The sequence below is a fragment of the Sciurus carolinensis genome, chromosome 1 (genome assembly GCF_902686445.1).
Source record: "Sciurus carolinensis chromosome 1, mSciCar1.2, whole genome shotgun sequence".
Taxonomy (NCBI): domain Eukaryota; kingdom Metazoa; phylum Chordata; class Mammalia; order Rodentia; family Sciuridae; genus Sciurus; species Sciurus carolinensis.
This window is the reverse complement of record NC_062213.1, coordinates 91,077,954-91,105,357: the sequence shown is the minus strand read 5'-3', so window position 1 is coordinate 91,105,357 and position 27,404 is coordinate 91,077,954. Positions and strand designations below refer to the sequence as shown.

Below are 27,404 nucleotides of genomic sequence, written 5' to 3'. Positions count from 1 at the left end.
TTAGCCAGATCCTTGGTGATCTTTGACCTTCCTGTGCCTGGATATTTAAGCAACTCAGACAGATCCTGTCTCTACATAAAATATAAAAAAAGGTCTGTGAGTTTGGCCCAGTGGTTAAGCACCCTAGGTTCAATTCCCAGTTCCAAAAAAAAGAAAGAAAAAGAAAAATTAGCTGGGGATCAAATGTTCTCTACCAGAGTATACAGAATGCACATCAAAGTGAAATGTGTGCAGGGAAAATGTGTTTCAGTAAAGTTTGCATTTGCAATTTTAGCATTGATTGCATAATTATATGACTGAATAAGGAGTTAAGACTAAATATTTAGAAAATTCTCATGTATCTTGAAATTATATAACACATTTTAAAATCAGCTGTGAGTTAAAAAATACATGACATGGAATATTAAGGACAATAAATACACATCCCATAAAACTTAGGGAGCTTAGGGAAGAACAGTGTCAACAAGAAAAATCATTAAGTATCTACACTAAAAGAAGAGAAGAGTAATAAAACTGCCGAAACTTTACAACTTATAATGTTAAAAAAAGAAAGCAAAGAAAACAGTAATAGTGTTTTCAAATAAAGCTGGGAAAAAATTCTATACATAGAATATCTAACAAAAATAAAAAGAAAATAAATATGTCCCAGTATTGATTTTTATAAAAGATAACTTGGTGAATACACACATCAACTTGGGCAGTTCAGGCTCACATACTAACAGATTTTGTTCTGGGCTTTAGCAAAGAGCAGACAGAAGAGTTTGGTTCAATTACACCCCCCAAAATTTTCCCCTCCCGTTTTTTTCTGTGACATTAGAATTGCTCTGCTTGGTGCAACTGATGTCTCTATAAATGTTCTTTTTTTTTTTTTTTTTTTTAAATAAACATAGCTGAGATCTAACTGTGATTACTAAGCTGTTACAGGAAGGGCACAGTTCAGTTTCTCTGACTGGGAAATCGAAAGCTATGAGCATTGGTAGGAGGAGTCTTGTACTGCTTCATCTCTTCTCTCCTGGGCTGTGAGCACAGTGTGAGACACTCACGATTGCTCAAGTTATTAAGTGACTCTAGCCAGTGCTCTTTTCCTGTAACCTTTGAAAACATATTATTTTCTTAGCATTTAGGAGATCTTATTTTTCAAGCAAAACAACAGCTGCTTGCTGAAGGTCTGAAGACCTGGACTATTGTTGAAGACAGTTCCAGGGAGGTGAGTCCTGTCAGAGCTTTCCGTAGAGACGATATGGACACCTCCCCCAAATCACAAGATTACCAGAGGAAATCAGTTTGGGCTCTTCCGGGTAGTGGGGTGAGGGGAGTGGGACTGGCATCAGCTGCATTGAGAACAGTGACAACTGCAGTAGCTAGCTTGGTTCTCATGCTTCATTTAGAAACATAACAGACATCTTTATTCCTCCAACACTTGGGCCTGAATAAAGGCAAGGGCATTTTGACTATTGCAGATTGTAAGATATATTTTCTAAGTATTTGTTGGCATAAGTTGATAATTAAAAGAGGACTTTGATTGTCTTGGCAGTGGCAAGACAAAACAGTGGCATGAAAATTCAATACGAAATGATTTTAAGTGAAAAGCACATCTCAACATAAAGTTGTATTATAGGGTATTATCCCACTTTTACAAAACATAAGAAACAAACACATGGATAGTAGAAAATACCTCCATTTCATAAACAGTTATCCAAGTGCATACTATCTTAATATTAATAAAAATATTTAACTTTTATTTTATCTCTACTCTATACCAGGTATTAAAGTTAGTACTTTAGTCATATTTGGACTTCTCCCTGCTTTCTTCAAAGTCAGAGGTGAACTTCAATTGTGAGAGTTCATACGAAAGGGGTCATGGAAATCAATTGAATTTTTTATGTATCAAAAAACAGTTTTTTTTAAAAACATTTACATATGCCTTTGGTAAAGCACTATCTTTTTGCAGATCCTGGTATACAAACAATTCATGTATTTTAGAAGTTTTAACGTTGGTTTCAGAATTTTATAAATGTTAGGTGCAACTTTTTATTTAAGTTTTTAACTGTGTTAATCACTTTTTCTAATTTTTCTAGCTTTTTACTCTTTTCAGTAATAAAGATAAGCTAAAATATCAAACTGCAATTATGATTTATCATTTTTGTATAGTTGTCTATTTTTTTTTTTTCGTACTGTTGATTAATCCCAAGTACACTCTACCTCTGAGCTACAGCCCCAGCCCTTTTTATTTTTCACTGTGAGACAGGATCTTACGAAGTTGCCTGGGCTGACTTTGAATTTGTGATCCTCCTAACTCAGCCTTCCCAGTCACTTGGGACCAGAATCATGGGTCATCATACTCAGCTTAAATTTCTATTTTTCACTTTATGTATGTGAATACATAGTGAAAAAAAGAGAGAGAACTATGCTGCATATACTTTTTATAGTCTTAAGAAGGAACATACAGTGACTAGGTAAATACATGATTAGAATTCTTTGATTTTTCTTGAGCTTGATTTTTCTTTTATCATTAGTGAAACTTCTGTTCTTACAATCAAGGCCCATTTATAACTACATGAAGAGATGTATTGCTTTCTTCAGAAATACTATTTGCATCATGAAACTTCTTCCAATATTTTTAAAACTTTTAAATGGTTTTTGTCAAAAATCTATAGATAAGTTTTTTTTTTTTTTCATTCAAGTTTTGAAAACTCTTAACGGGTTTAACATTTAATGTGCATTAATTTAAATGGTGTATTTTGACTGGCTAGTCAGCCACCATTATTTCAAATTGTAACACTTTTTCTATGCTTCCTTCTCCTTTTCTCTATATTTTAAAATTTATATCTGCATTTTCCTTACGTTACTTAGTGAATATTCAGATCTTCATTTCACACTAATTTCAATCCACCATTTTGATCTATTTCCTCTTTCTCTTTGTTCAGTCTTATTTTTACACACTAAAGTCCTAATCAAGTTAGTTTTGTACTCTTTATTTTTAAGACTGCAACATTTATTTTTTATGTTCCTATTACTGCATTATATTCATACATAATACCAGGGTTCATTTCAACGTAATCTTACATACGTGGAATATAATTTGTTCCACTTCAGCCCCCCAGTACTTCCTTTCCTCCTATTACTCCCTCCCTATTCCCCTTCCTCTACTCTCCTGGTCTTTCTTCTATTTATTTATAGTTTTTTTAAATTGGTACTTTATAGAAAATACATAAAGGTGAAATTCACTGTGGTGTGTTCATATGTGTACATAGCATAATGTGGTCAGTTACATTTTATAGTTACTCATTTTTCCAGTCCCTGCTCTCTCCTCCTAGTCCCCTCCCTGTACTCCACTGATTTCCCTTCTATTTTCATGGGATCCCCCTTGCTTTCCTTATTTTTCTCTAGCATCTGCATATTTGACTGCATTTTTTTTTTTTTTTTTTCCTCATTTACTTTTCTTCTTAGATACTTATTCCAAAACTGTGCCTGGTAGGTGTTCTTGTGTTGCTAATCTTCTGATTGTTAACTGTTTTATTCAAAGTCAGTCAAAATTCCATTTTTGGCTACCTATACACATTACAATTTCAAAATTATTTTTTATTTAAGTTAGATTAGCAGCACCTCTCTGAAACCCTTAGGGTCACTATGAAATTCCAAAATTGAAATACTTAAGAAAATGTACTTAATGCACACATTGTACATAGGGTTTTATGCCGATGGCCTAGTAGTATGTGCAAGACATGACTCTCACATAAAGTGAACTGATTTTGCAGCTAGACATATGGTTATTGTGCTACAGTTGAATTTTACAATATTACACATTGATGTTTGCCACTTCACATCCGATGTTTTTCAAGTTTTGTTTTGTTTTGTTTTTGTACTTAATAAACTCACATATTCACAACTTCAGGTTTTGCATTTTTCTAGTGTTTTAAAAAGTCCCCAAATATGGAATTTGGGGGAAAACACCATTAAAAATTACTTCATGCATTTTTTTTGGTTTGTTTTTGTCTAATTTTTGTCTCTTCATTCTCCTTATTTTAAATAACTTTAAATACACAAAAAAGAAGGTATTGAACAATAACAACAACAACAAAAAAATTCCAGAAACATGTTTTAGCTTATCAGTTGCTAACATCGTTTATGTTTTTTAAATTTGTTGCATTATAATTGTACATAAAAGTAAGAATCATTATTACATGTTCACACATGCACACAGAATGATTTGGTCAATTTCATCCCACACTACCTTCCTTGTGTCTCCCTCTTCCCTCTGCCTTGATCCCCTTACTCTACCCTTCTGTTTTCATGAGATCCACTTTTTTATTAACCCTTTTTGCTCTCTCATTTATGCATATGAAAGAAAACATTTGACCCCTGACTGTCTGAGTCTGGCCTATTTCACTTAGCGTGATATTCTCCAATTCCATTCATTTACAAGGAAATGACATAATTTCATTCTTTATGATTATGACTCCACTTATGTGTCTATGTATGAAATGTGACATATACATGTATATCACATTATATATATATGTATTTTACATATATGTATATATATATTAGTTTATCCATTCATCCATTGACAGACACCCAACTTGGTTCCCTAACTGAGCCTGAGGCTGACACTATACAACTCATACTCTAAGTTTTACAACAATTGTCATTTCAAGATATCCTTTCACCACAACTACTCTTGACCTAACTCCACTATCACCATTGATAAGAAAGAACATTTTTAGATTAACTAGTGCAGCAAGTCTCAACCAATATCCCAAATGATATAACGGGTGATTATACTTCTTTTTTGTTCTGAATATACCTATGGTCATTCACAACATGGGCATATCTCATTTTTTAAATTTCTCTTTTATGTGTAACACTGTTGTGCTGATTTTCTCTTGTAGGCTCACCCATAACGTGAGAAATGGTGAATCAATACAAAAAAATTGTTCTGCTGAAAGGATTAGAGGTCATCAATGATTATCAATTTAGCATGCTTAAGTCCTTACTGGCCAAAGAATTAAAACTGACTAGAAAAATGCAAGATGAATACAACAGAATTAAATTTGCTGACTTGTTGGAAGACAAGTTCCAAAGTGATGCTGGAGTGAGCAAACTGATCACGGTGTTCAAAGACATACCAACACTTGAAGAACTTGCTGAAGACCTGAAAAGAGAGAAGATGAAAGGTATTTGGAAACAGAACACTTTATTGCTGACCCTGTCCTACTTGTGCTTACCTTCCCTGACCTTGGAAAAAACCCACTTTAGTCTAAGTTGGTACATCCCTTTCCCAGTTTATGGCTCAGAGGCCATGGCAACACTGGTATTTCAGATGTCAGCATGTTGACAACCCAGGGCCTTCTCTGTCCAGTGGGTTAGTGTATTTAGAAGAGAATGTATATTTGGGTTATGATTAAAAAACAAAAGAAAAAATTGTTAATGAAAGACAGAGGTTTCAGGCACACTACCTGACAGCAGTTAGAAAATAACAAAAGCATAAAAATCATGGTTTAGATTTTAAATATATCCATTAACCAATTATTGCAACCAATTCATTAGTATTATACCATTGTCATTTTTCTCTCCAGTAACAAAGATAAGGCAACACTTTTAATGAAGACTGACCACAAAGAGACATGAACTTTTTGTCTTGTAAAATTACTGAATTAAATAAAAACAAAAAAGTCAAAATTCATAATCACCATATCTCACTTCAAACATCTATACCATCTTTCCTTTCACTGGTTTCTGTAATTTCAGTGTATTATATGAAAAACAGAGTCAACCAGTCAGCATCATGAACACCATGACTTTTTCAAAGGAGATAATAGGAGGACAGGATTGGGAAAGGTTTGACTGAGGTATGTGGAGATCAGAGGACAGGAAGCACATTGCACAGGGGATGAGTTACTAAAGCATTGAGGAGCAGGAGGTGATGCCTGAGTTATGAGTGCTGGTGTCCTTGAGCCCGGTTGAGCTAATGCTGTGGAGATAGACATAAGTATACCTAGACCCACAGCAAGAACTGAGAGGAAATAGTATGGAAAGTGCTTCAGCTATTCTACCCCATCTGCTCTGGATTTATATGTGTTCCTTTTTAATGCATTTGTTGTGATAAGAATTAATTCTATCCCAGTAAAACAAAAAACCCCAGTGAAAAAGAAGCAAGAAGTAGGTCCTGCAACACCGACATCGATCTCAGGCAGCACAGTGAAGACTCCTGAAGCTCAGGTACGTGTACTCCAAGTCCCACAAAAGAAAGTGCCATGGCTTTTCTTCTCAGTCTCTCCATTAAACAGTTATTCATTAGTTTCCTGTCAAGGTTTTAAATTTACCATCTGCATAATTATTGATCACATGACATAAATATATCTTTATTCCTACTAAAGAGGTATGTTAACTTGAAATCAGGTGAAAAATGTTTTGCCCGTGTTTATAAAAAAAATATGTTTTCTAATTCCAAGTCAGTCACATTCTACCACAGAGGTAACTAGAGGAATCGTGTTTACAACTCTTTCCTCTACCTTTGATGAAACCCGTTATGCCCCCATCTTACAACTGGCCAGGGGATGGAAAGCACTCTCTCAAGTTTCCACAAAAAAATTTTATTTATAATCAACCTGTTACCAAATAGTAAAGATGTGCTGTATTTCATTTGCTATTGAGAATCATTAACAGGAAAGAAAATTAAACTCTTTACAGAAAAGAAAAACCACAAGCTTAGGAAAGACTGAAACTAAAAAGAATAAGATTTCTGGAATCAAAAGGAGTAAGAAGTCTGAAGAGCAGATTCTTCCTTCCTGTCCTGCAGAAGCCAGCATGTCCACCATCATGGACCATTTTCCGCCTGCCCAGATGCTGGCATCAACTCCATCCAGAGCTTCCTCAACAGAGGTACAATCTTCCTGTTCCACTTTTCCTTTCTTTTCCCCAACCTAAATGTAGTCATCAGGCCTCAAAATTCTGATTGCAACCTCGACTTGGAAATAACAACACCAATACCTAAATAGATCCACAACTTGAATACGCACACACACATACATATATATGAGAGAGAGAGACAATTCACTGCATCTTGACCTTTTGCTCCCACAGGGATACTTGACAAACAACACAATCACTGAAGCAGGTTTTCTGTCCTGTGCTGATCTCAGGGTGGGAGAAGTGTACAGCCCAGCAGAGTTAGGCACATGCATCAGTAGGTTCACTTTATCCTGCTTTAGTCTCTTTCACATTTCTTCTCTTAGTTGAATAATCTGTTACTTTTTCTTCAACACACACCAAGTTTCCTTCTTTTTCAGAATTTTTACACACCGTGTATTCCTCCTCCTGTAAAACCCTTAGGTGCCCAAAACTATTCACCCTCTGAATCCCAATATTGATATCCTGTCCTTGAGAAAGCCTGCCTGAGACTCCATCCAGACCAAGAAAAAAAAAAAAATTATGGGGCTCACTTGAATAGGATCTCATTTTTTTTCCTTGCCAGTTATGACCAATATAACTAATTAATATTTGTCTTCCTACCTTTCTGTGTATTGTAAGATTACAGCAACCTTGTTGGTTCAGTAAATCCCTGTAAACCAGAACTTCCTGTGAGGCCCTGGAAATAGTGAAATGTAAATCAGCACAACTGATTGGGCAAAATGAGGGTTATCTAATCCGGTTAAGGAGTGATAGATTTCATGAGGCCTGAAGGATACAAAAGCAAACAGGTGAAGCATTTGCTCAGCATGGGAAGTTGAGGGATTTGGAAAAATCCAGACAAAGGGAAAACCACACACCAAGACCTGGAAAGGAAAGGGTATGAACTGCAATTTGTAATGGCACATTCATTCTTATTAAGTCATACCACTTCCAAATCAGTCTCATTCGTGTTTTACAATGTCTGGCATCAATGTCAGTTCAAATAACACATGAAAAATCTATTTTTATTCTAAAGAGGGGGAGTATTTTTTTTCCAGAATATGCATTGAAGGAAAAAGATTATGGATAACAGAAGAAAAGTCACAACACCATCAACATTCTCTCTTTCTTATTTTTTCTACACAAATAACACATGATTGCTTTAGAAATTAAGGAAGTGCTTACAGCCAAATCAGTCAAGCAAAAACAGACGCATGATTTTTCATTAGCTCTCATCCTACCAAGCTTTTTCTTTGTATTCTATCAGATATTTTTCTTCATAACTATAGAGTAAGTTTTTCCAGTAGAGTATCCTATAATGATTAGTATTTAGTTACTTGCGTTATTCATTTAACATATCAGGAATATCTTTCTAAGTCCTTAAATAAAAATATAAATGATTATTTAATGACTATATAATTTTGACATACATAAATACAATGTAATTTGTCTTAAAAAAATTTCGGTAGATTGGCATTCCACTATCCCAATCCCAATGCCTCTCCCATGAACACGCTTGTACCTGTGTCCATCGGAGGTCCTTTATTTCCTTTAGAGTAGTCAAATCATTTCTTTTATATATACACTATAATTTTCTTGTCAATTTGAATCTTGTTAGTAATGCTTTTCTTATGTCTGAGTCAATATTACTAACAATGTTGCTTTGGAAAAAGTGTTCCTTGTGTTAGGGTAACTGGTTACACTAATAAAAAGTCAAATCCAAGTCCAGTCACCCACAGGTGACTACTGTGCATAGTGTACCAGGGCAGAGCATTGACAACTAAAGCTCTATGTACTTGAACCTCTGAAGTTCATAGCCTCTTATTTCCTCACACAATTTCTCTTACAGATCAGGCAACTTTCTCTCCATTAAAATACTCTGCTGAAATTCAATGAGCCCAGACTACCATGGAGAAAAGAGATTGGAGTCTGTCCTTGATTTTGAGGAAAGCTATCTACCTTGGTTTAAGGATATGACTCTGAGTGGAATACCTCTACCCAAGCCTATTTAAAATAGGAAATTTTAAGTCAGCCAGTGCCTTTCTCATTACTTCTAATAGACCATTATTTCTTGGGAAGAGCTATTACAATTTGAACCCTCAAAATGGTCCTGGATATTCTAGTGGTAACCAAAAACTTTTGACATTCCTATAATTTATGATAATCATCCTTCTCCATTTTCAACACTATTCAATTTCATTTTTTATTTTTCTTTTTTTGGGGGGAGGAGATGTCACTTAAGTAGGTAAAGAATATACTTAAATTTGTTATTTGTTATATTGCAATTTATAATTCAATGCTTCATAAAAATGCTTTCATCATCTCTCATCCTGTACTATTCATGCTTAAGGTCATGCTTTGCTTTGGAAAGATTGTTTCAGTGGGAGCATCCTGACTTCCATGCCTGTTGTCAGCTGTGTTATACTTCTTCTAGATAAACTATACCACTTCATTAGCCTTTCCTTTCTCTCTAACATAGTTCTAGTATTAGTTCTAATTTTTCATGAAAGTTGCTGGGTCCAATGTTGGGATTGAGATTTTTCTCATGGAATGGTTTTTTTGTATTCCCTCCTAAACTTGTAAGTTTATTTCCCTGTGTCTGTTCAACCTAGAATCAGAAAACTCAGGCTCAATGTCATTCAGCTTCCAGAAGAAACATCCTCCACAAGGACCCAATGACAGTGTTGGTGCTGAAAGCAACAGACCTGTTTGAATATGAGTCTGAGGAAGAGGGAAAAAGCAAAATGTTCCATGCTACAGTGGCTACTGAGACTCAGTTTTTCCAAGTGAAGGTTTTCAGCACCAACCTGAAAGAGAAATTTACAAAAAAGAAGGTTATCACTATCTCTGATTACTTTGAGTGCAAAGGAATCCTGGAGGTAAATGAAGCATCATTTGTGTCCGAAGTTGGTCTTGACCAAAAGATCCAGGTCCCCAACAGTGTGATCAAGAGAGCAAATGAAACTCCCAAGATTGATCATCTTCATAAGCAAGCACCAGGAACATTAGTGTATGGGTTGTTTATGCTACAAAAGGTAATTCCTTAAAATCATTTTTTACTTTTCTCCATCAACTCCTGAAATTAAATTTTGCTTACTGACTGAATGTTGAAACTTAGGATTCTACCCTGACTGTAGAGACAGAATAGGAAATAAGACTAGGTAACCTTTTAACGTTCTATTTCCCCAAATTCCTCCAAGAAAATTCTTTACAAAAATTTCCCTAAGAGGTCTCATTTTACTAGTTATCAATACCTATCCACAGTCACAGTGAGCAAGGACAATGCATGGCACAGATAGGTAGACTTATTCTTGTAGCCTTATTCCTTTGAACTCTATTGCAACTATATAAATCTTTACTTATTTCCTTCTTTGCTTTGTTTTTTTCTTTCTTTTGTAGGAAGAATGGATTGCCCTAATAAGGATGAATTCTGGTTTTAACATGCATTCTCAGGAATAAATGAGTTGATTATATTCTCCTGAATGCAAAAACATTTAATAGGCAATGATCTAACCATTCAGTGATATCTGTTGTATTTTACTCAATTCATTAATAATTCAGAGTTTATTGAACAACTTTGAATCATTGTATGACATGATATTTGAAAGACAAGTTAACTCATCTAAATAAAATATGAACATTTCAGTGATAGATCAATGCTCAAATTCAGGGCATTAGTATTATGCCTTCAATCAATAACAAAATTTATAAACTTTTGTGAACTCAACTAACATAAAATTAACTCCTTTTATGACTGTATATACCTGTCTTTTAGGATTGCCTCTTTGTTTTATATTGATTATTACACCCTTTTTAAGAGGCTATCTGTATATACACAATTATAGAGTTGATAAATAATAGCTTAATGAGTGAGACTCTATACAGTATGAAGTGGGGAACATAGGTTAACTGGAATAATGTTATTGGAAAAGAATAAATCAATGGAGAAGGTTTTACAGAAGCATTAGGAAGTCACTAGAACTTAACTTGTAAGTTAACTTGTTGTATAGTTACTTGTTATATAGATCCCCTATATTCTATTGAATGAATGAACAGTGGTAATAAATGTCCATTCATAAAATAAACAGAGGAGTCATAGAAGTTCACTGATCCTACCAATTTCAGGTTCTCTAAAAGGAATCAAATCTGTTCCTGAGGAGGAAGCAGTTGAGACCAGGAAGAAAATTCATTGTTCTATAATTGTCAGGCAGAAAATGCCTAGAAGGAAAGCAAAAATTAGGAAAACAGGCAAAGAAAATCAAGTTTCTTTGAGAAGACCTTGCCAAGCTACATGTAGATCTATGCCTATAATTGATCTCTTACATTTTATATTGACTTGGTCTCAAAAGTCTTTCTTAAACATATGACAGTTACTCTTCTGAAACTGAATTTTCATTTTGCAGAAAAAAGTGAATAAGAAGAACACAATCTATGAAATACAAGATAATACAGGAAAGATAGATGTGATAGGGAATGGAAAATGGCACAATATCAAGTGTAACGAAGGAGATAAACTTCGACTCTTCTGCTTCCAGCTGAGAACAATTGACAAGAAGCTGACGCTGGTGTGTGGAACTCACAGTTTCATTAAGGTGGGAACTAGACAGAGCATTAATTTGCCAAGAGGGAAATCCTTTTTTTTTTTTTTTTTTTTTTTAAGGATTTGGGAAACTATCTTTCTAGTGTGTTACATGAACAGTTCAGTAGGTGCAAGGATTAAAGAATGCCCTTGCCCTCATATCTGAGTAGAAGATTTTTCTTGTTTTATTTTGTGTTTTAACAAATTAAGAAAATGGAGACAGGTGCAGTGATTCATACCTATAATCACTGAAACTTGGGAGGCTAAGGCAGAAGGATCACAAATTTAAGGCCAGCCTTGGCAACTTGGTGAGACCCTGTCTCAAAATAAAAAATAGAAAGGCCTGGGATTGTGGTTCAGTTGTAGAGTGCCCCTAGGTCCTATCCCCAGTACCAAAAAATGAAAGAAAATAAATATATATATACATATAATAAGGAAAAGACATTCATAAGGGTTTCAAAAGAATATTATACTTGTGCTGATAATAAAATATCTAATGAAATTAAGAAGTCATTTTCAATAATGATCAAGAACAAGGGTTTTGAATAAGACACATCTGATTTGAATCCTGCCTTCAATACTCACTAGTGTACTGATTTGGGGGAAATAGTGTAATTGGTCTGCTAAAATGATGGAACACTCCACTCTCTTGGGTTGTTTTAAACAGTACAGGAGAACATGAATATATATTATTTATCTCACTGCTAGGGCATGATGCAAAATTAGGTACATAAATACTATTTTTCTAAACCAGGTGAAAATGACTAAGGCAAATACTCTAAAGTGTAAACTAATTCTATAAATTCTGTAGAGCTGAAACTCAGTAGATGTAGAACACCATAGGAAGATGTGGCCAAAGAATTAAAAAAAAAAAAAAAAAAAAAAAAAAAAAAAAAAAGCTAGGTAAATGTACTTTTTTTGTCAGAAATATAAAATGGGAAATTCATTGTGAAAATTGCTGAAAGGTATAAGATTTTATGAAGAATACCTGATTCTTCCTATCTCCTCCAATATGGAGCTATATAGATCTGATGTACCATTCTGGAACAACACAGCCTGAAGACTTTGGTTCTGTTAAAAAAAAAAAAAAAAAAAAAAAAATTCTGGTACCTATCTTGGAAAGACACATTAAAGAGATATTAGGTTTGGAGAGAGGTATTGTAATCGAAAAGCTCAGTCCTTGTCCTGGACAAGGTTTTGAGAAAAAGGAAAAAGAAGTTACATTGCTTTGTTAGCAAAACAGGAACAGGGGACTCCAGCACCAGGGGCTGTGATTCTGCCCTCAGAAGGAGGGGGAGATTTTAAAGAAGCTATTCAAAGGCTGCATTCCAGGTGTGCCCTCACAGGGTGTCCCAGGACACCCTGATGGTATGTTAGGATTGACTTGTTAATTTGGGAGATATTCACTTCCTAGATCCTCTGGCAGATGCCTCCTTCCTGTGGAGCACAGATAATTTAAGGTAATCTTGTTCCCTGCCCCCAGGTTAGTGAGAGGGAGAAGAGGAAGAGGAAAAGGAAAACTTGTCTCCTCCGATCAAGGAGGCCTATATTCAAAAGGTGAAGTGGATCAGTTACAATATCAGAAAGTGACTTCTAGTATCTGCTACTATCACAGTTATTTTTGAATTTTATAAGCTGTTTATTACATCTTTGGCATTTTGTAATTAGCAAGGGCAGACGTATTCACACCAACAAAGTCTGCACACACTATACATCAGGACTTTTAAAAAGCAGGCAGCTTGTTTACCACGACACCGCAGGAGAGTATTTTAGAATTCTGTTTAAGAAGGGGTCCTCCAGGAACCTGCACAGTGGTGAGCGGGATTGAGAAAAATAATCAGAAATTATAAAAATAAGACAAAGACTCGTTTATAAGTGAAGAGTGGGGGCAAAGTGTGTGACCAGTTCTGGTAGAAACTGACTCTAACAAAGGAATGAAAGCCTACGATTTTATTTTATAGTTAGGAGCATATCAAAGGGTCTCCGTGTGAAGAACTTCTTGACATAAACAGAATGAAATGGGGGGAAATATGTTTGGGGCTTCATAGATGATACCCATCTCTGGGCAGCTGGGATTTAAAATCATGGTTTTCTGGACTAGAGACTTCCATGAAAGCATGGAATTTCCCCCATCAACAGGAATCATCCTGCAGTGGGCATTCCCCTGGCACTTAGGCACCACAGGGTTCCCAGAAGCAGCACCACCCAGGGTTTCACAGAGTTCAAGCCAATGATTTACAAACTGCTCACAACAAAAAGAAAGTCAAATAAGGTTTAGACTAATAGAGAACCAAGAGTGTCTTTTGCAGGAAGATTATGAGATTGTGACTAAGTGCTGACGGTGAGAAAGAAAAGATTCAAAGAATATTCGAGGATGTTTCAAAGATAATGATAAATGGTGCTTCAATTCACTAACGTTGAAAATGCCGGGGAAGAACATGTCTTAGGGAAAGAAAGTGTGTTGAATTTGAGCTGCCTATTGATATCCAAGAAATATCTATTCATCAATAAGGAGATATATAGATCTGGATGTACAGCTCTGGAACCAAACAGTAATTTTGTGCAAGAGATGTATACATTCTTAAGTTTAGAAATACATATTAAAATTGTGGGTTTGGATAATACTAGCTAAATTAAATGATATTATACTAACATCCTATTCATATTAATAGAAAATACTGAATACTCTATGCTCAGATTCGAAAACATTATGGAGCTATAGTAATTGTACCCATTTCTTAGAGGTAGATACTGATACTCAGAAACTGTAATATGCCCTGACATAGCTGATAAGTGGAGGAACTGAGATCCAGCCTAGGCTATCTGGTTCCAGAAGCAGATTCTTAGGAAAGATGAATGAGAATATCAGACAGTGAAGGTGGAGTCATAGAAAAGACAGCAGCAGCTGAAGATAAAGGATGCTGTAAGCACAAAAGGACAGGAAATAGACATCAACAGATTCAGAGAAGCCTTTATTCCTTCCTGGACTCAGATGTCATCGGAGTCCACTTTCTAGATGAGAAAATGACCATCAGTTACAGAGGGGATTTTGGTTTTATAGGCAACAATGATGTAATCACTGGGAGCTGTGTACGTGCAGTTTTGACAGTCAGGGGCTAGTTGAACAGATTAAAACTTTGATTTAGGAGGGCAGTTGTAAAAAGGATGAAACTCATTGTTTTATGGGGAGATAAAAGTCCAGACCCCTAGGGATGAGGACTCAAATCTTGCCCATTGTTATTTGCTGTGCTTACATTTAGGACTAATTTTCAATGGGGGAAGGTAATGGTTTAGGGCCCAGAATTCAGTATCTGCCCCTTTCCCCCAGGACCCATTGTTCTTTGGCTAGTTTTCCCTTCCTTCTCTCAAGACCCGCCTCTCTCCATTTTCTTGTGGGGGCTATGTTGCAGGAATCTTATTTTCCATAACCCTTCAGATGCTACCAATGAGAATGAAAAAATGAAAAAGAGGTCAAAGGTGAAATGGAAAATATGAAAATAGGCAATACAAACAAGTTTAAAGAGGAGGAAGGTCAACATAGCTCATGCCAGACACAAATGACCAAGGAGATCCCAGGGCCTTGGAATAACTCCATCTTAAAGCAAAAGATGTCATCTTTTAGTGAAATAATATCTCAGCCCATAGCAAAATACATGGTTGACTCCACATGATATCAGGCTGTCTGTCTCAGACTCAGATAAACACACTCCTACAAACCAACCCACACAAAGTTCTACCATGGGATTCTTGATCAAACTAATCAAAACTAAACTTACATGTAAACAGTCCAAGTATAAATATTGATAGAATCTGACACAGACATACCTTAATGCAAGAATTTGTGTATTCTACCTCTACCTGCTAATCCAGAGGATAGCCCTGAGGAAACAATTCTGATTTTCTGATCCAATCAGTGCTTCAAACTGATTAGAGTAGCACTTTCTTTTCATTTATGAGTCCCCTTCACAACCCTTGAGGAACTCTGGCCCTGTTCAAATAAACCCATGATGGGCTTGAGGAAGTATATCTTTGCAGGCTCCAGATGATGGGGAAGTGTTCACTTAAAACTGAATAATACAATAAAGAAGATAAGTGAGCAAAAATGAACAGCCTTTGAGAGAAAGGAAGAGACTGAAGTGGTTTATGAGATGAACAGACATTGATGGGCAACAGAAATACAGGGCTTTATCTCAATTGATGGAATCTCATGTGTCTTCTTTATCTCTCTTCAAGGTCACCAAGGCCATAAAGAACAAGAGACCATGCAATGCTAATTTAAGCCTGGACATTGAAGTACAGAACCTCCCAATAAATCAATTCAGTGTCTTCAGCAGTGATATGATTAAAGTTGAGACTTTCATGTAAACAATAGCTTCAGTAGTTATACCTAAGCATACTAAAAAGTTTTACATTTGAATTATGTTAACTTTCTTTTATAAAACTCGCTTGCTATTCTCCTTTGTCTAAAACTACTATTTTCATTTAAAATACTCATAATGTAAAATTTTAAATAAAAAAATCTTTAAAAGGATATCTTTCCCCAAAAGTGCCAGAAATATTCTCTCTAATGCAAAAGTGCATTGCTTGAATGTGGTTGATTTGTGTGCTGTAAGGCACGCAGGGTGGAACACAGGTTATCAGCATTGGGGTCTGCATTCTGATTGTGATTTTCAGGGCTATTCCTAAGTTTATTTAAGTTAGGCAAGATTGTACCCTGAGAAAGTATTCTGTTGATCAAAGAATAGAATTTAGGTTTCACAATTAAATCTACTCTACATGACAGTAAGTATTGTCTATAAAAATTAAATGTATAAAGTCAATGTTTAAAATATAGCTATTGTCTTTTTCTGGTGATAAAAGTGTAGTATATCCACTATTATATTCAGCTTTTTGCTGCTGTGACTAAAGACCTGACAAGAACAACTTTAAGGAGGAAAACATTATTTAGGGGTTCACTGTTTCAGAGTTCTCAGTCCATAGACAGCCAGCTCTTTTCCTTGAGGCGCGAGGTGAGGCAGAACATCATGGCAGAAGAGTGGTAGAAAGCAGTATAAAGAGAAGACTAAGCTCAGCTCACCAAATATATACCCCAATGACCTGACCCCAATGACCCACCTCCTCCAACCATACCCTACCAGCCTAAAGTTGCCATTTGGTTAATCCCTATCAGTAATTAACACGCTGATTGTCTTAAGGCTCTCATAACACAATCATTTCACCTCTAAACCTTCCTGCATTGTCTCACACATGAACTTTTGGGGGACACCTCACATCCAAACGATCACATTCACCATAAGCAATAATGTAATTCAATAAAATAACAAGAATTGACAGTTTTCATGCTTTGAACAATATACAGCTTAAAGATAAGAGGCCTCCTAGGAGACACAAAGGAAGCTCCACAACTGTCCCAGATGCCTGGGAAGATTTTCTGATTGCAGGTTAGTGTGCACTGCGGAAAGTGTGGCAGCACACTGGGCCTAGGAGAAAAATACCACTTCCCATGACACCTAAGAGCTGGCATCTTAAGAAAAGGAAGAAATACAGAGACAGTTCCCACCTATTAGCTGAGTCCTGAGTTGCACATCTAAGGGATGAGAAAATGTGATGTCTACGGAGAACATCTGCTTTGGGTTGAGAACAGAACAGAAAGGTTAATGAGAAAACAGTGCTCAGAGTACAGGATGTTCCTGGAATGTGACACACCTTGTAAAACCTGGGTGTCAAACTAACAAAACAGGAGAGCTACACCTTAAGAGTGACACAGCCACATCAATGTTTATAGCACTTCAATTCACAAGAGCTAAGCTATGGAGCCAACCTACCTGCCCTTCAACAGAGGAATAGATAAAGAAAATGTGGTATACACACACCACACACACACAATGGAATATTACTCAGCCACTAAGAAGAATGACTTCATGACATTTGCTAGTATATAGAAGGATCTGGAGACTATCGTGCTAAGTTAAATAAGTCAATCCCCCAAATCCAAAGGTTGAATAATTTTGTTGGTATGTGGAAGCCAACCCACGACACAAAGCAAGAGGAGAAGAATAAAAGTTCTGTAGAGACAAAAGGCAATGAAGGGGGGATGGGAGATAGGAAAAGGAAAGATAGTGGAAAGAATCTGACTTAATTTTCCTATGTACATATATGAATACACCACAATGAATCCCACGATTGTGTACATCCATACTGAAAAAAGGAATCAAACAACTCTAAGCAGTCAAAATTAAAAAAAAAAAAAAAAAAAGCCTGTTAGCATCACAGCCAAACTCCTGAAAACAGTGACAGAAAAAATATTTAGAGTAGTCAGAGAAGGCTACTAGCAAAATAATAAAACTCGGTAAACTTCACAAGAATGAAGTCTTATGTGGTATGCTTTATGACCAAAGAGAAATCAATCAATAAACAATAACAATAATTAGAAAATCCCCAAATATTAAGCACACAGCATAGAACAAATAAGAAAAGATTCACTGAAGAGAGTAGGAGGGGCTGTTTGACTGTTTTAAATTTCCCTGCATCATTCCTCCCTGTTTCAGGCACCACAGTACGGAGAGACATACCCTCCACATAAGGGAAGGGGAGAACGTGAGCACTGGAGTATGTTTCAGACCTCAGTGCCAGGCCTGTCCAACCAAACACATTGGCCAGGGGCCCACTGCCCTAGAATTCAGACTCGTACCCATGAACTAAAACACTAGGCTCTGGACAGCACCTGGCACTACCAGGGTCCCCAAACCCCACACCCATCCCAGCACCAGGCTGGCCCCTTACGCCATAGTCATAGGCTGGTACCCACACATAGAGCCTCAAGGTCAATCTTTGTAGACGTAGACTCTAGGCATTCTCAGTGTCCCACCAGAAACTGCAGACCCAGCCTTTAAGTCCACACCAGGTTCCAGACCAATCCAGAGCCACGCTGGGCCCATGGACACAGGCTTCAGACCCATCCCAGCATCAGTTTGGTATCCACAGCTTGAGGCACCAGGCTGGCGGACAGGCACATAGGCTACACACCTACACAATTCCAGGCCGGTCCCTGGAGCCCTACCCTCCAGGCTGATCATTGCAGGACTATGGTCCAGCACACTCAGAACATAGGCCTGCTCCAGAAGACTCTGGGTCTAGATCCATTCCAGTAGACCCAGCACTGGATTGGTTCCCCCATAGGCCCAAGCTCCAGGACCACCCCTGTGGACCCAGGTTCCAGGCCAACCCATGGTCCCAAGACCCAGGTAAGGCCTCATATCTACTTGCATCAGACTAGAAAGTACAATCGTGGACTCCAGGCAGGACCTGATGACACTGCTCCATGTCCACCTCTGCACCAGGTCATCCCCATGGTCCAGGCCTACCCCAGTGGACTCAAGTGCTAGGCTGGCCCTTGCACACGGATCCTCCGGTACCACTTCTACACACCCAAGCTCCAGGTTATTCCCTGTGGACCCAGGACCCACACTTGTCCCTGTGGACTCAAGCTTTATGCCCAGTTCAGCATTAGGCCAGTCTCCAAGAACTCAGGCTCCAGGCTGATCCAGGCAGACCCAATCACAGAACCACTTGTGAGCTTCTGTGTGTTGGCCACAGCCTAGTGCTTAGGAAAAGTACATATTGGTTCATCTAGTGAACTTCTAACTGCAGAGTACGGATTTGAGAGCATTTTCTGACTTTTTAAAATTAGGGTCATTAAGTTATGGGTCATCTGTGGAAGCAACTTCAGAGGGCACACTCCACATGCTTTGTTTTCTTATAAAAAGTAAAGAAGGTTTAGAAGTCATGACCTTGTTTCTCTTTTGTGTATTCTGGTTGGAGATTCTCTCTGACCTCCCTCTTCTGCCTCTCTCTCCTTGACCTTAATAAGATCGGCTCAATGCATCACAGAAGCAGCAAACTGAAGTCTGTAATAAACTATCATGAAAACTCAGAGTAAACTGTGGGAGTCACACAATGTTCTGCCTGATTTGCCCTATGTTTTGTATTTGTTCATTGACTCCATTTTTGGGACATTTCAAATGCAATTCTCCACAGTATATTTAATATATTTGATGTTTAATAAAAATGATCCATCAAAAGTACATATCAGTTCTTTAAGTCCTTTAAAGTTTCAATGCTCTTTCGGAATTTAAAGGCTTTATTCCTGTGGTGTTATGAGTTCATGACTCACTAGTGGTTTCTCTCAATTCAGAAAGGCAAGGAATTTAATCATTGAAGTCATGGATCCTAGTCACAGGTAAGAGCAACTAGGGCAAAATTCATTTACACGCTATTCTAGGAAAAATTCACATAATTATATTGAGTTCATACTCAATATAGTTCATGCTAGTTATGTCAGCTAGCAATAACTTTAAAATGTCACATTGTATGGAATTTATGAGCAACTTCAAAGCTGATCTCCTTCTATTCAAGAGGTGTGCCAGGGTCCAGCCCTAGCAGGGGTCGTAGTGGTCTCAGGTGAGGGAGTAGGCATCGGAGAACAAAGCAATACAAACTCAAGGAATGGATGCTAAGTTCTAAATTTTATTTTTCCCAGCCAGCTTTTTATACATTAAAAGGTAGGCAGTTACACATGTTTTTTCAGAACAGGAAAAGGTCACAAGGAGAAAAACAAAAATATTTTGTATAATCATTACTAGACTAGACAATGAAATATTCTAATTATGCTAGTAATTGTTTACTTGTGATAATCTATAACTAAACAATAAGACATATTAATATTTACCTAATCATAAAGGTTAAAGCAAGTTCAGTAGGGTTGAATAAATAATAGTTGTGTGACTACTGCTGAAGTTAATAAATGCTAGACATTTTAAGCTAACAAATATATGATATCATCTTACACTGTGTGAACTTAACATTGAGGAACCCTTTATTTCTTCTGTTCCTGTTAATCCTTCCTGATGGGGTTGGAATTATTTGCCTATGTGTTTCAGGTCATCTGAGAATAGTCAACAGGGGATCGGCAGCTAGAATCTGTTTTTGTATTTTCTCATAGCAATCTTGGTTACTCAGAGTTTCATAGCAAATGAGTAAATCTGAAATCACTGTTTCATTAGAAGTCTGGTTTTTATTTTCTAACCCTGGTTCTGTTAAGATCCCTATTTTCAGGGAAAACACATAAAATATTAATAGTAAACCTACACATATTAAGCAAGCAAGGAAGGAAAGCCCGCAACTGAATTCCCAACGAGATGATACTTTGCAAACACCTTTATTACTCAGAGGAATCCTTGTCAAGCACTGAGGGGAATTGCAGGTGGCATAACAGAGGTGCAGTAAAGAATTGGTAAAGATAGACACCTCTACCAATATCACCTCCCATCACTGACACTCTGTGAAGAGCAAAGGAGGAAGTCATTGAGCACCTCGCCTTTCCCATTGGACACTCATACAGGGGGCTTTGTTTTCTAGGGACCCATCTGCTGTATAAGAAAGTGCTAATGATGGAACTTGAACACAATGCAAAAGAGCAAGAGGACAACTCCACCACTGTTCTTCATTTTCAGTAAGTTATTTATGAGAAGAAATTCTGTTTCCTTGCCTAATGAAATAGAAAGCTTTGAAAATCAATGGGTGGAGACTCAGAATTGCCTCATAACTTCTCTTTCCCTGGGAGAAGATCAAATGAGGGAGAGAGCTAAGCACAGCATGAAGCAGCTGGCATGAATCAAAGATTCAAGTGACCCAAACTTGTGTGTTTTTTAAGATTATTTTTCAAACCATTTCATTTTCTCAGCCTTGCTCGACATCCTGCAGTTCAGGCTCTGGAGAGGATTACTAATGTGCCTTGCTGGTTATAAGACAGTGATTCCTGAAGTTCCCAAGCAGGTCTCAAGTCTACACTACTGCGGATGCACTTCCAGTAAGTAAATATCTGTGAGGTTGTCTGTAGAGAAAGATCTCGGGACCTCGTTAGTAATCACAAGCTCTCAGGACATTTTATCTTTAAATACTTTCTTTTGTTCCTCTTTTGCTCCATTTCCTATAACTTAAAGCCCAAAGCTCGTTTCCTCTCCACTTCCACCTATAAAACTCTTTCTATAAAACTATTTTATTCACACTATTCTATAAAACTTTTACTATGATGCCATCATGTCCACTGACATCTTCCATGACCAACAGCATGATCCTCTTATATTTGCCTCCCCATATATTCCTGTTATTTTACCCTGGCTAATATTCTGTATGTTCTCATACAGAGGTCATGTTTATAAACACAATGCATGAGTTGTAAATAGCCTCACTACTCTTTAACTTAAGACCAGCTAAATACATCCATGTAAGCAGCACTTAATTTTGTAATATAAGATCACAAACGCCACAGGTATCTGTGGTCTTTACTCCAGTTCCTCTGTGATTTCTCCTGACTTACTCTTGCTTTAGTGGTAGTATGCAGATGGTTTTCAAAATTCAGACATCAAAATCCTTGTTGATCCAAGTCTTGCAGAATTGATGGCTTCTCTTATTCTTTCAATTCATAGGACTTCCACTGGATGAGAGTAAACTCCTATAATTCACAGACATCAATAGAGAGGCATATTTTATAAAGTATCTTTCATATCTCCTTGATATGGAGTTTCCCTTAACAGGGTCTGCACACTACATGATACATTTGTAGAACACAGCAAACATTCAAAACTCAGAATAGAATATGGACTAACAATGATAATAATTATATTTCAATAATTATATTTATATTTTTTGAGCAGTTACTAGATGCTAGTTCCAAAATCTGTTTTCTTTATGTAGGTTATCTGGTTCACTCTTCATAACACAGTAATGAGAATGTTATTTTCTGTCCCACTTCACACAAAAAAAGATCGAAATACACAGAGGTTAAAAATCTTCTTTTAACTACAATATGTATAAGAAAAATGAGAAGTTACACTCCATTTATGTATGATCTATCAAAATGTATAAATGCATTCTACTAATTGGAACAAATTAAAAAACACACAGGCCCAGAGCAATGGAGTTGGCTGACCATTGACACACTTCTGAAACCCAGAGCCCAAAATAAACTTTTCCTCCTCTAAGTTTTTCTTTTCAGGTTTTTTGATCGCATCAATGCAAGGCTGACTTTCTTCTCTTCCTGAAGACTTTTACCACATGCATGTCATTCAACTTCTAGAAGATACAAATGGCTTTCAAACTGCAGACACCACACCAGCATTCTGAATCAGCAAGTTGGCTAACTGTCCTGTCTGCAACCTGCAGTTTGCCTTTGGTGATCTTGAATTCATCTGAAAGAAATAGCTAAAACTGGTTCAGTTCCTCATCAATGATGTTATGCAGGCCTGCTAGTAATAGCATTTCTTTATATCTATTCTCTATCTCCCAACATTGGGGTCACCCTATAAGGGACCCAAAACACATTAGATTACACCAGTAAAGGAGATTCTACATTCAAATAGACAAGGAGAGTCGTAAAGGTCATTTTCAATGAAAAATAAAATGACTATCGTACAGTAAAGAAGGTTTGGGCAAAAAGTAAACAAAAGTTTCCCAAGAGAGATGTTCATTATTACTGAAATAATACATCTTCACAGTTCATATAATGTCTCTGAAATTCTTAGAGAACAGGGTCCTTTCTTCTTACTTTTAAAACAGGTTTATTGAGGTATACTGTCATACAACACAGTGCATGCATTTCATGTCTATCATTTCAAAATTTAAAAATCAGTTCTTTCTACAGGTGTGTCAGTTTCTGGATTTTTTTTTCTGTTTCATTAGTTTCCTTCTCTATTTTAATGCTACTATGACATTTAAAATTGCTTATATATAATATACAAAATAATGCAGGAAATATCAGAAATTGTTTATCAATAATTCTAGGCATAAGATCAGTATAAAAATCTGCATTTTTTATTTAATAAATATACCAATAGAAAACAAATTGAGAAAAATTTAAAAATTATAATGTACTAGGAATATCTAGCAAAAGACATGTAAAACCATTATAGACAAAATTATAAAACTTTACTGAATGATTGCAAAGAAAACAAACAGGAATATATATGATTTTTTATTTGAAGACTCAATAACATGAATAGGACAATTCTTTTCACACGAACCTATAAATACCATATAAAACCTCAAAGACTGTTGCATACACACCCCTTTTGGTGTGGGGTATCAATAGTGGGAGAAGTTGTGCATGTGTGTGAAGGAAGTATATGAGAACACCCTGTACTTTCTATTGATTTTCCTATAACCTCAAACTGCTCTAAATTTAGAGATTATTCAGCTAATATATATACATATATATATATGAATATAACACATTGAATTTCACTTTTATATACATCCATAATGCACTAATTAAAAAAACTATAAATAAATAGAAGAAAGATCTGTAGAGTAGGGGAAAGAAAAGAGGAGTAGACGTAAGGGTGTGAAAGGGAAAGACCTGGGGACTGAATTTAAGAAAATTCTATTCCATACTCATAGAGTTGTGACAAAATGAACTCCAATATTATGTATGTTTGCAATGAACTAATGAAAAAGAAGTATAAAAATACAGATTATTCAATTTTTAAAAAAACTAAAAGACACTTCTAAATAACTTGTTGAGATAAGCCTAAAACCTGTGAAAAACTGTAAGGGCAAAACCCAGACCAAAGTGATGGTTTCGGAGGCACCAGTTCTTCTAGGAACCAATATCTATTGAAGCCCTAATAATTAAAGCAGTATGAAATATAAGTTAATAGGTAGCATGAGGATAGAAGCACATATACGTGACAAATTGTATATTGCCGCAACAGAAAGCCCATATGGGAAAAGTGTTGGACCAACGGGAAATCTCCATAGGTGAAATTCACAGCATGGTGTCTGCTGTATCTCACATACATTGTGTGATGTATCTCACATCACAGAAAAATTACATATCATGAGAGATTAAAGGACTAATGTGACCAGTGATATCATATAAAGAAAACAGGAAAATTTCATTACACTGAGGAAGGGAAAAATATCTTAAAGCACAAAAAGTACAAGCCAGAAAGGAAAACTTTATTAAATTCGATTGCAGGCAGCAAATTCTGTTTCTTCACAAATAAGATGGGGTATTAGAGTGCAAATACACACCAAACACTGGGAGAACATATAATATGATTAGTAGAGAGTTTGTATGCAGAAGATAGGGAGAACCACACATTATACCATTTAAACATTCCACTTGAAAAAATGGGTAAAAGAATAACCACTTTATTCCAATGTCCAATCAGTAGATGTTCATCAGTGCTAGTGATGAGTGCTTTCCAGAGCAACAACATAAGTGATAGGGGACCTAAGCCAAGAGGATATCTATGAGCTGAAAACAGCTGATGGTGACTTTCAGGGAAGTTTGAACAGACTAAGATCGTAGAAAAATCTACCTTGTCCCTAACAGTGAAGGTCAGAGAACAGTATCTTGGATGAACTGGAAACTTCATTCATTCATCTATTCAAAGACTCCCTGTTGATCATCCTGTGAAGATGAGATTAATGATGCTCCTTTCCCTTTTATTCTCATTGTATGGAAGACTAGGGAGGTGTGCATTGCAAGGGACTGGAAGGCTCACCTCTTCCTTTTGATATTTTAGCTTCATTCAAAGGAATATAGGTTCCTAAGTGCTGGGTATGGAAGTCCTAATGTTGGAACTTCTTTATCTATTGAGGTCTGTAAGAAAAACATCTCAGTACAGCTGAGCTCTAAAGTGGTTACTAAGATGTTACAGGAAGGACACTCCAGTTCTTCTGGCTGAGGAAATTGAAACCTATCTCACTGATAGGAGGGGACTTACTTGCTCTTTGTGATTTGTTTCCTTTCTTCCAGAGCTGTGAGTACAGTGTGAGTCACCCAGCATAGTAAGTAAGTGACTCACCAGTGCTCCTTTCCCCTGTTATCTTTGAAAGCTGCTTCATTTTTTCAGCATTTAAGAACACACACCCCAATTAGAATGGCGATTATCAAGAATACAAGCCACAATAGGTGTTGGCGAGGATGTGGTGAAAAAGGAACACTCATACATTGCTGGTGGGGTTGCAAATTAGTGCAGCCACTCTGGAAAGCAGTGTGGAGATTCCTCAGAAAGCTTGGAATGGAAACACCATTTGACCCAGCTATCCCACTCCTTGGTCTATACCCAAAGGACTTAAAATCAGCATACTACAGAGATACAGCCACATCAATGTTCATTGCTGCTCAATTCACCATAGCCAGATTGTGGAACCAACCTAGATGCCCTTCAGTTGATGAATGGATAAAGAAACTGTGGCATATTTATACAATGGAATATTACTCCGCAATGAAGAATGATAAAATTATGGCATTTGTAGGCAAATGGTCGAAATTGGAGAATATCATGCTAAGTGAGATAAGCCAATCTCAAAAAACTAAAGGACGAATGATCTCGCTGATAAGCGGATGAGGACATATAATGGGGGTGGGAGGGGTTAGCATTAGGTTTAGGGTTAGGTTTAGAGTTAGGCTAAGGAGAGTGGTAAGAATGAAGGAAAGAAGGACTGTATAAAGGGAAAAGGGCGGGAGGGGTGGGGGGGAAGGGAAAAAAAAGAAACATCATTACCCTATGTAAACGTAAAAAAATAAATAAAAAAATAAAAAAAAATAAAAAAAAAAAAGAACACAATATCCTGCTGTTGAGTCTGAGAGCTTTGCTGACTTATTTTCCTAACTCAAAAAAATCACTGCTTCTTGCATTACTGAAGATCTCAAGACCTGGACTACTATTGAAGAAATTTCCAGGGAGGTGAGTCCTATCAGTGCTTTCTGTGGAGAAGATCTGGACACCAGAAATCACAGGGTCACCAGGGGAAATCAGTGTTGGGTCTTCTGGTTGGTGGGGTGAGGGGAGTAGGGCTGGCATCAACTGTGCTAGAAACAGTGACAACTGCAGTAGCAAGACTGATTCACTTAGAAAGATAATAGACATCTTTATTCTCCAACACTGAGGCCTGAATAAAGGGAAGTGCATTTTGACGATAGCAGATTTTAAAGTAAATTCTGAGTAGGAACTGGCATGGGTTCATATGCAGAAGAGGACTTTGATTTTCTTGGTTGGAGAGAGTATAAAAAACTTGGTGACTATAGTGAGGGGCCTCAGGAAAAGATAAGAATAAGACAAGGAAAAAAACATATAATATTAGGTAAAAAAATACATCTGAACATGAAATTTGTATTTTGTAGCATTATTCCAATTTTTCAAAATGTAAGAACAAATGCAAAAGCATTGTAGAAAATTTTAGATTCATAAACACAATTATTAAAATATATGATCTTAATATTTTCTGAATTATTTTTAACTTTAACTCCATTCAGAAACAGTGGTAGAGGCAGATTTCAGTCACTTTTGTATAGCTCTGCCAATCCGAGAATTCATTATATATGTAAATAGTTCATTTTATATTTTATATATGTGTATACACACACACACACACACACATATATATGTATGTATATATGTTTTGGTGGTAAGAGGTAGGAGAAAAGAAGAAAAGTCAAGTAGAAAGAAGTCATGTATTTTAGAATTTTTTCAAATTGTCACTTTTTCCTTGTAGATCCTTAAAATCCAAATATGTATGTGTGGGCACTCACACATACACATACATGTATATGATGTATACATCTGTGTACCCGTGTGTGCGTATGGAGAAAAATATATTCCATAATATTATTTATGGTACCATAAGGAACATAAAGTTATAATATACTGTTATTAGAAACATCCATAATTAAAACTTCCAGTTCTTCCTAGAAGTTGAATATTTTATTACAAAGTGGAATCTGATAATGGATTTATCTTCAAGTCTACTTAAATCTACACTAATATACAGAAAATTACTTTCCTTTAGTTACTTGTCACATAATGATTTGTTATGTTTGTCTTTGTTTCCACCTTTAAGTATTGTTTTGTTAATGACATTT

The 27,404-nt window shown here is 36.5% G+C and overlaps 2 protein-coding genes across 5 annotated transcripts in view; both read left to right on the top strand.

Annotated features, from left to right (window-relative positions):
- Window positions 1-1,007: 1,007 nt before the first annotated feature.
- Mnda (myeloid cell nuclear differentiation antigen) lies at window positions 1,008-16,300 on the top strand. The gene is made up of 7 exons (XM_047556428.1): window positions 1,008-1,207; window positions 4,893-5,177; window positions 6,128-6,222; window positions 6,694-6,885; window positions 9,507-9,929; window positions 11,298-11,486; window positions 15,707-16,300. Exons 2-7 carry the CDS (start codon window positions 4,913-4,915, stop codon window positions 15,836-15,838), a joined length of 1,296 nt encoding a protein of 431 aa, XP_047412384.1. The 5' UTR covers window positions 1,008-1,207; window positions 4,893-4,912; the 3' UTR covers window positions 15,839-16,300.
- A 4,562-nt stretch (window positions 16,301-20,862) lies between these two features.
- LOC124987253 (interferon-activable protein 203-like) overlaps window positions 20,863-27,404 on the top strand; it is a 28,703-nt gene continuing 22,161 nt past the window's right edge. Inside the window, exons 1-2 of one of the 4 annotated variants that reach the window (XM_047556405.1) lie at window positions 20,863-20,984; window positions 21,216-21,341. The gene's annotated coding sequence lies outside the window, so the exon portion shown is untranslated. Of the gene's footprint in view, window positions 20,985-21,116; window positions 21,342-26,101; window positions 26,230-27,404 lie in introns of those variants that run through there. The other 3 variants (XM_047556375.1, XM_047556395.1, XM_047556385.1) reach the window with 3 other exon arrangements.

Coding starts and splice junctions, on each gene's coding strand:
- Mnda (XM_047556428.1), top strand. CDS start 4,913: ATGGTGAATCAATACAAAAAAATTGTTCTGCTGAAAGGATTAGAGGTC. Junction 5,178..6,127: donor GAAAAGAGAGAAGATGAAAG/GTATTTGGAAAC, acceptor ATTCTATCCCAG/TAAAACAAAAAACCCCAGTG. Junction 9,930..11,297: donor GGTTGTTTATGCTACAAAAG/GTAATTCCTTAA, acceptor TTCATTTTGCAG/AAAAAAGTGAATAAGAAGAA.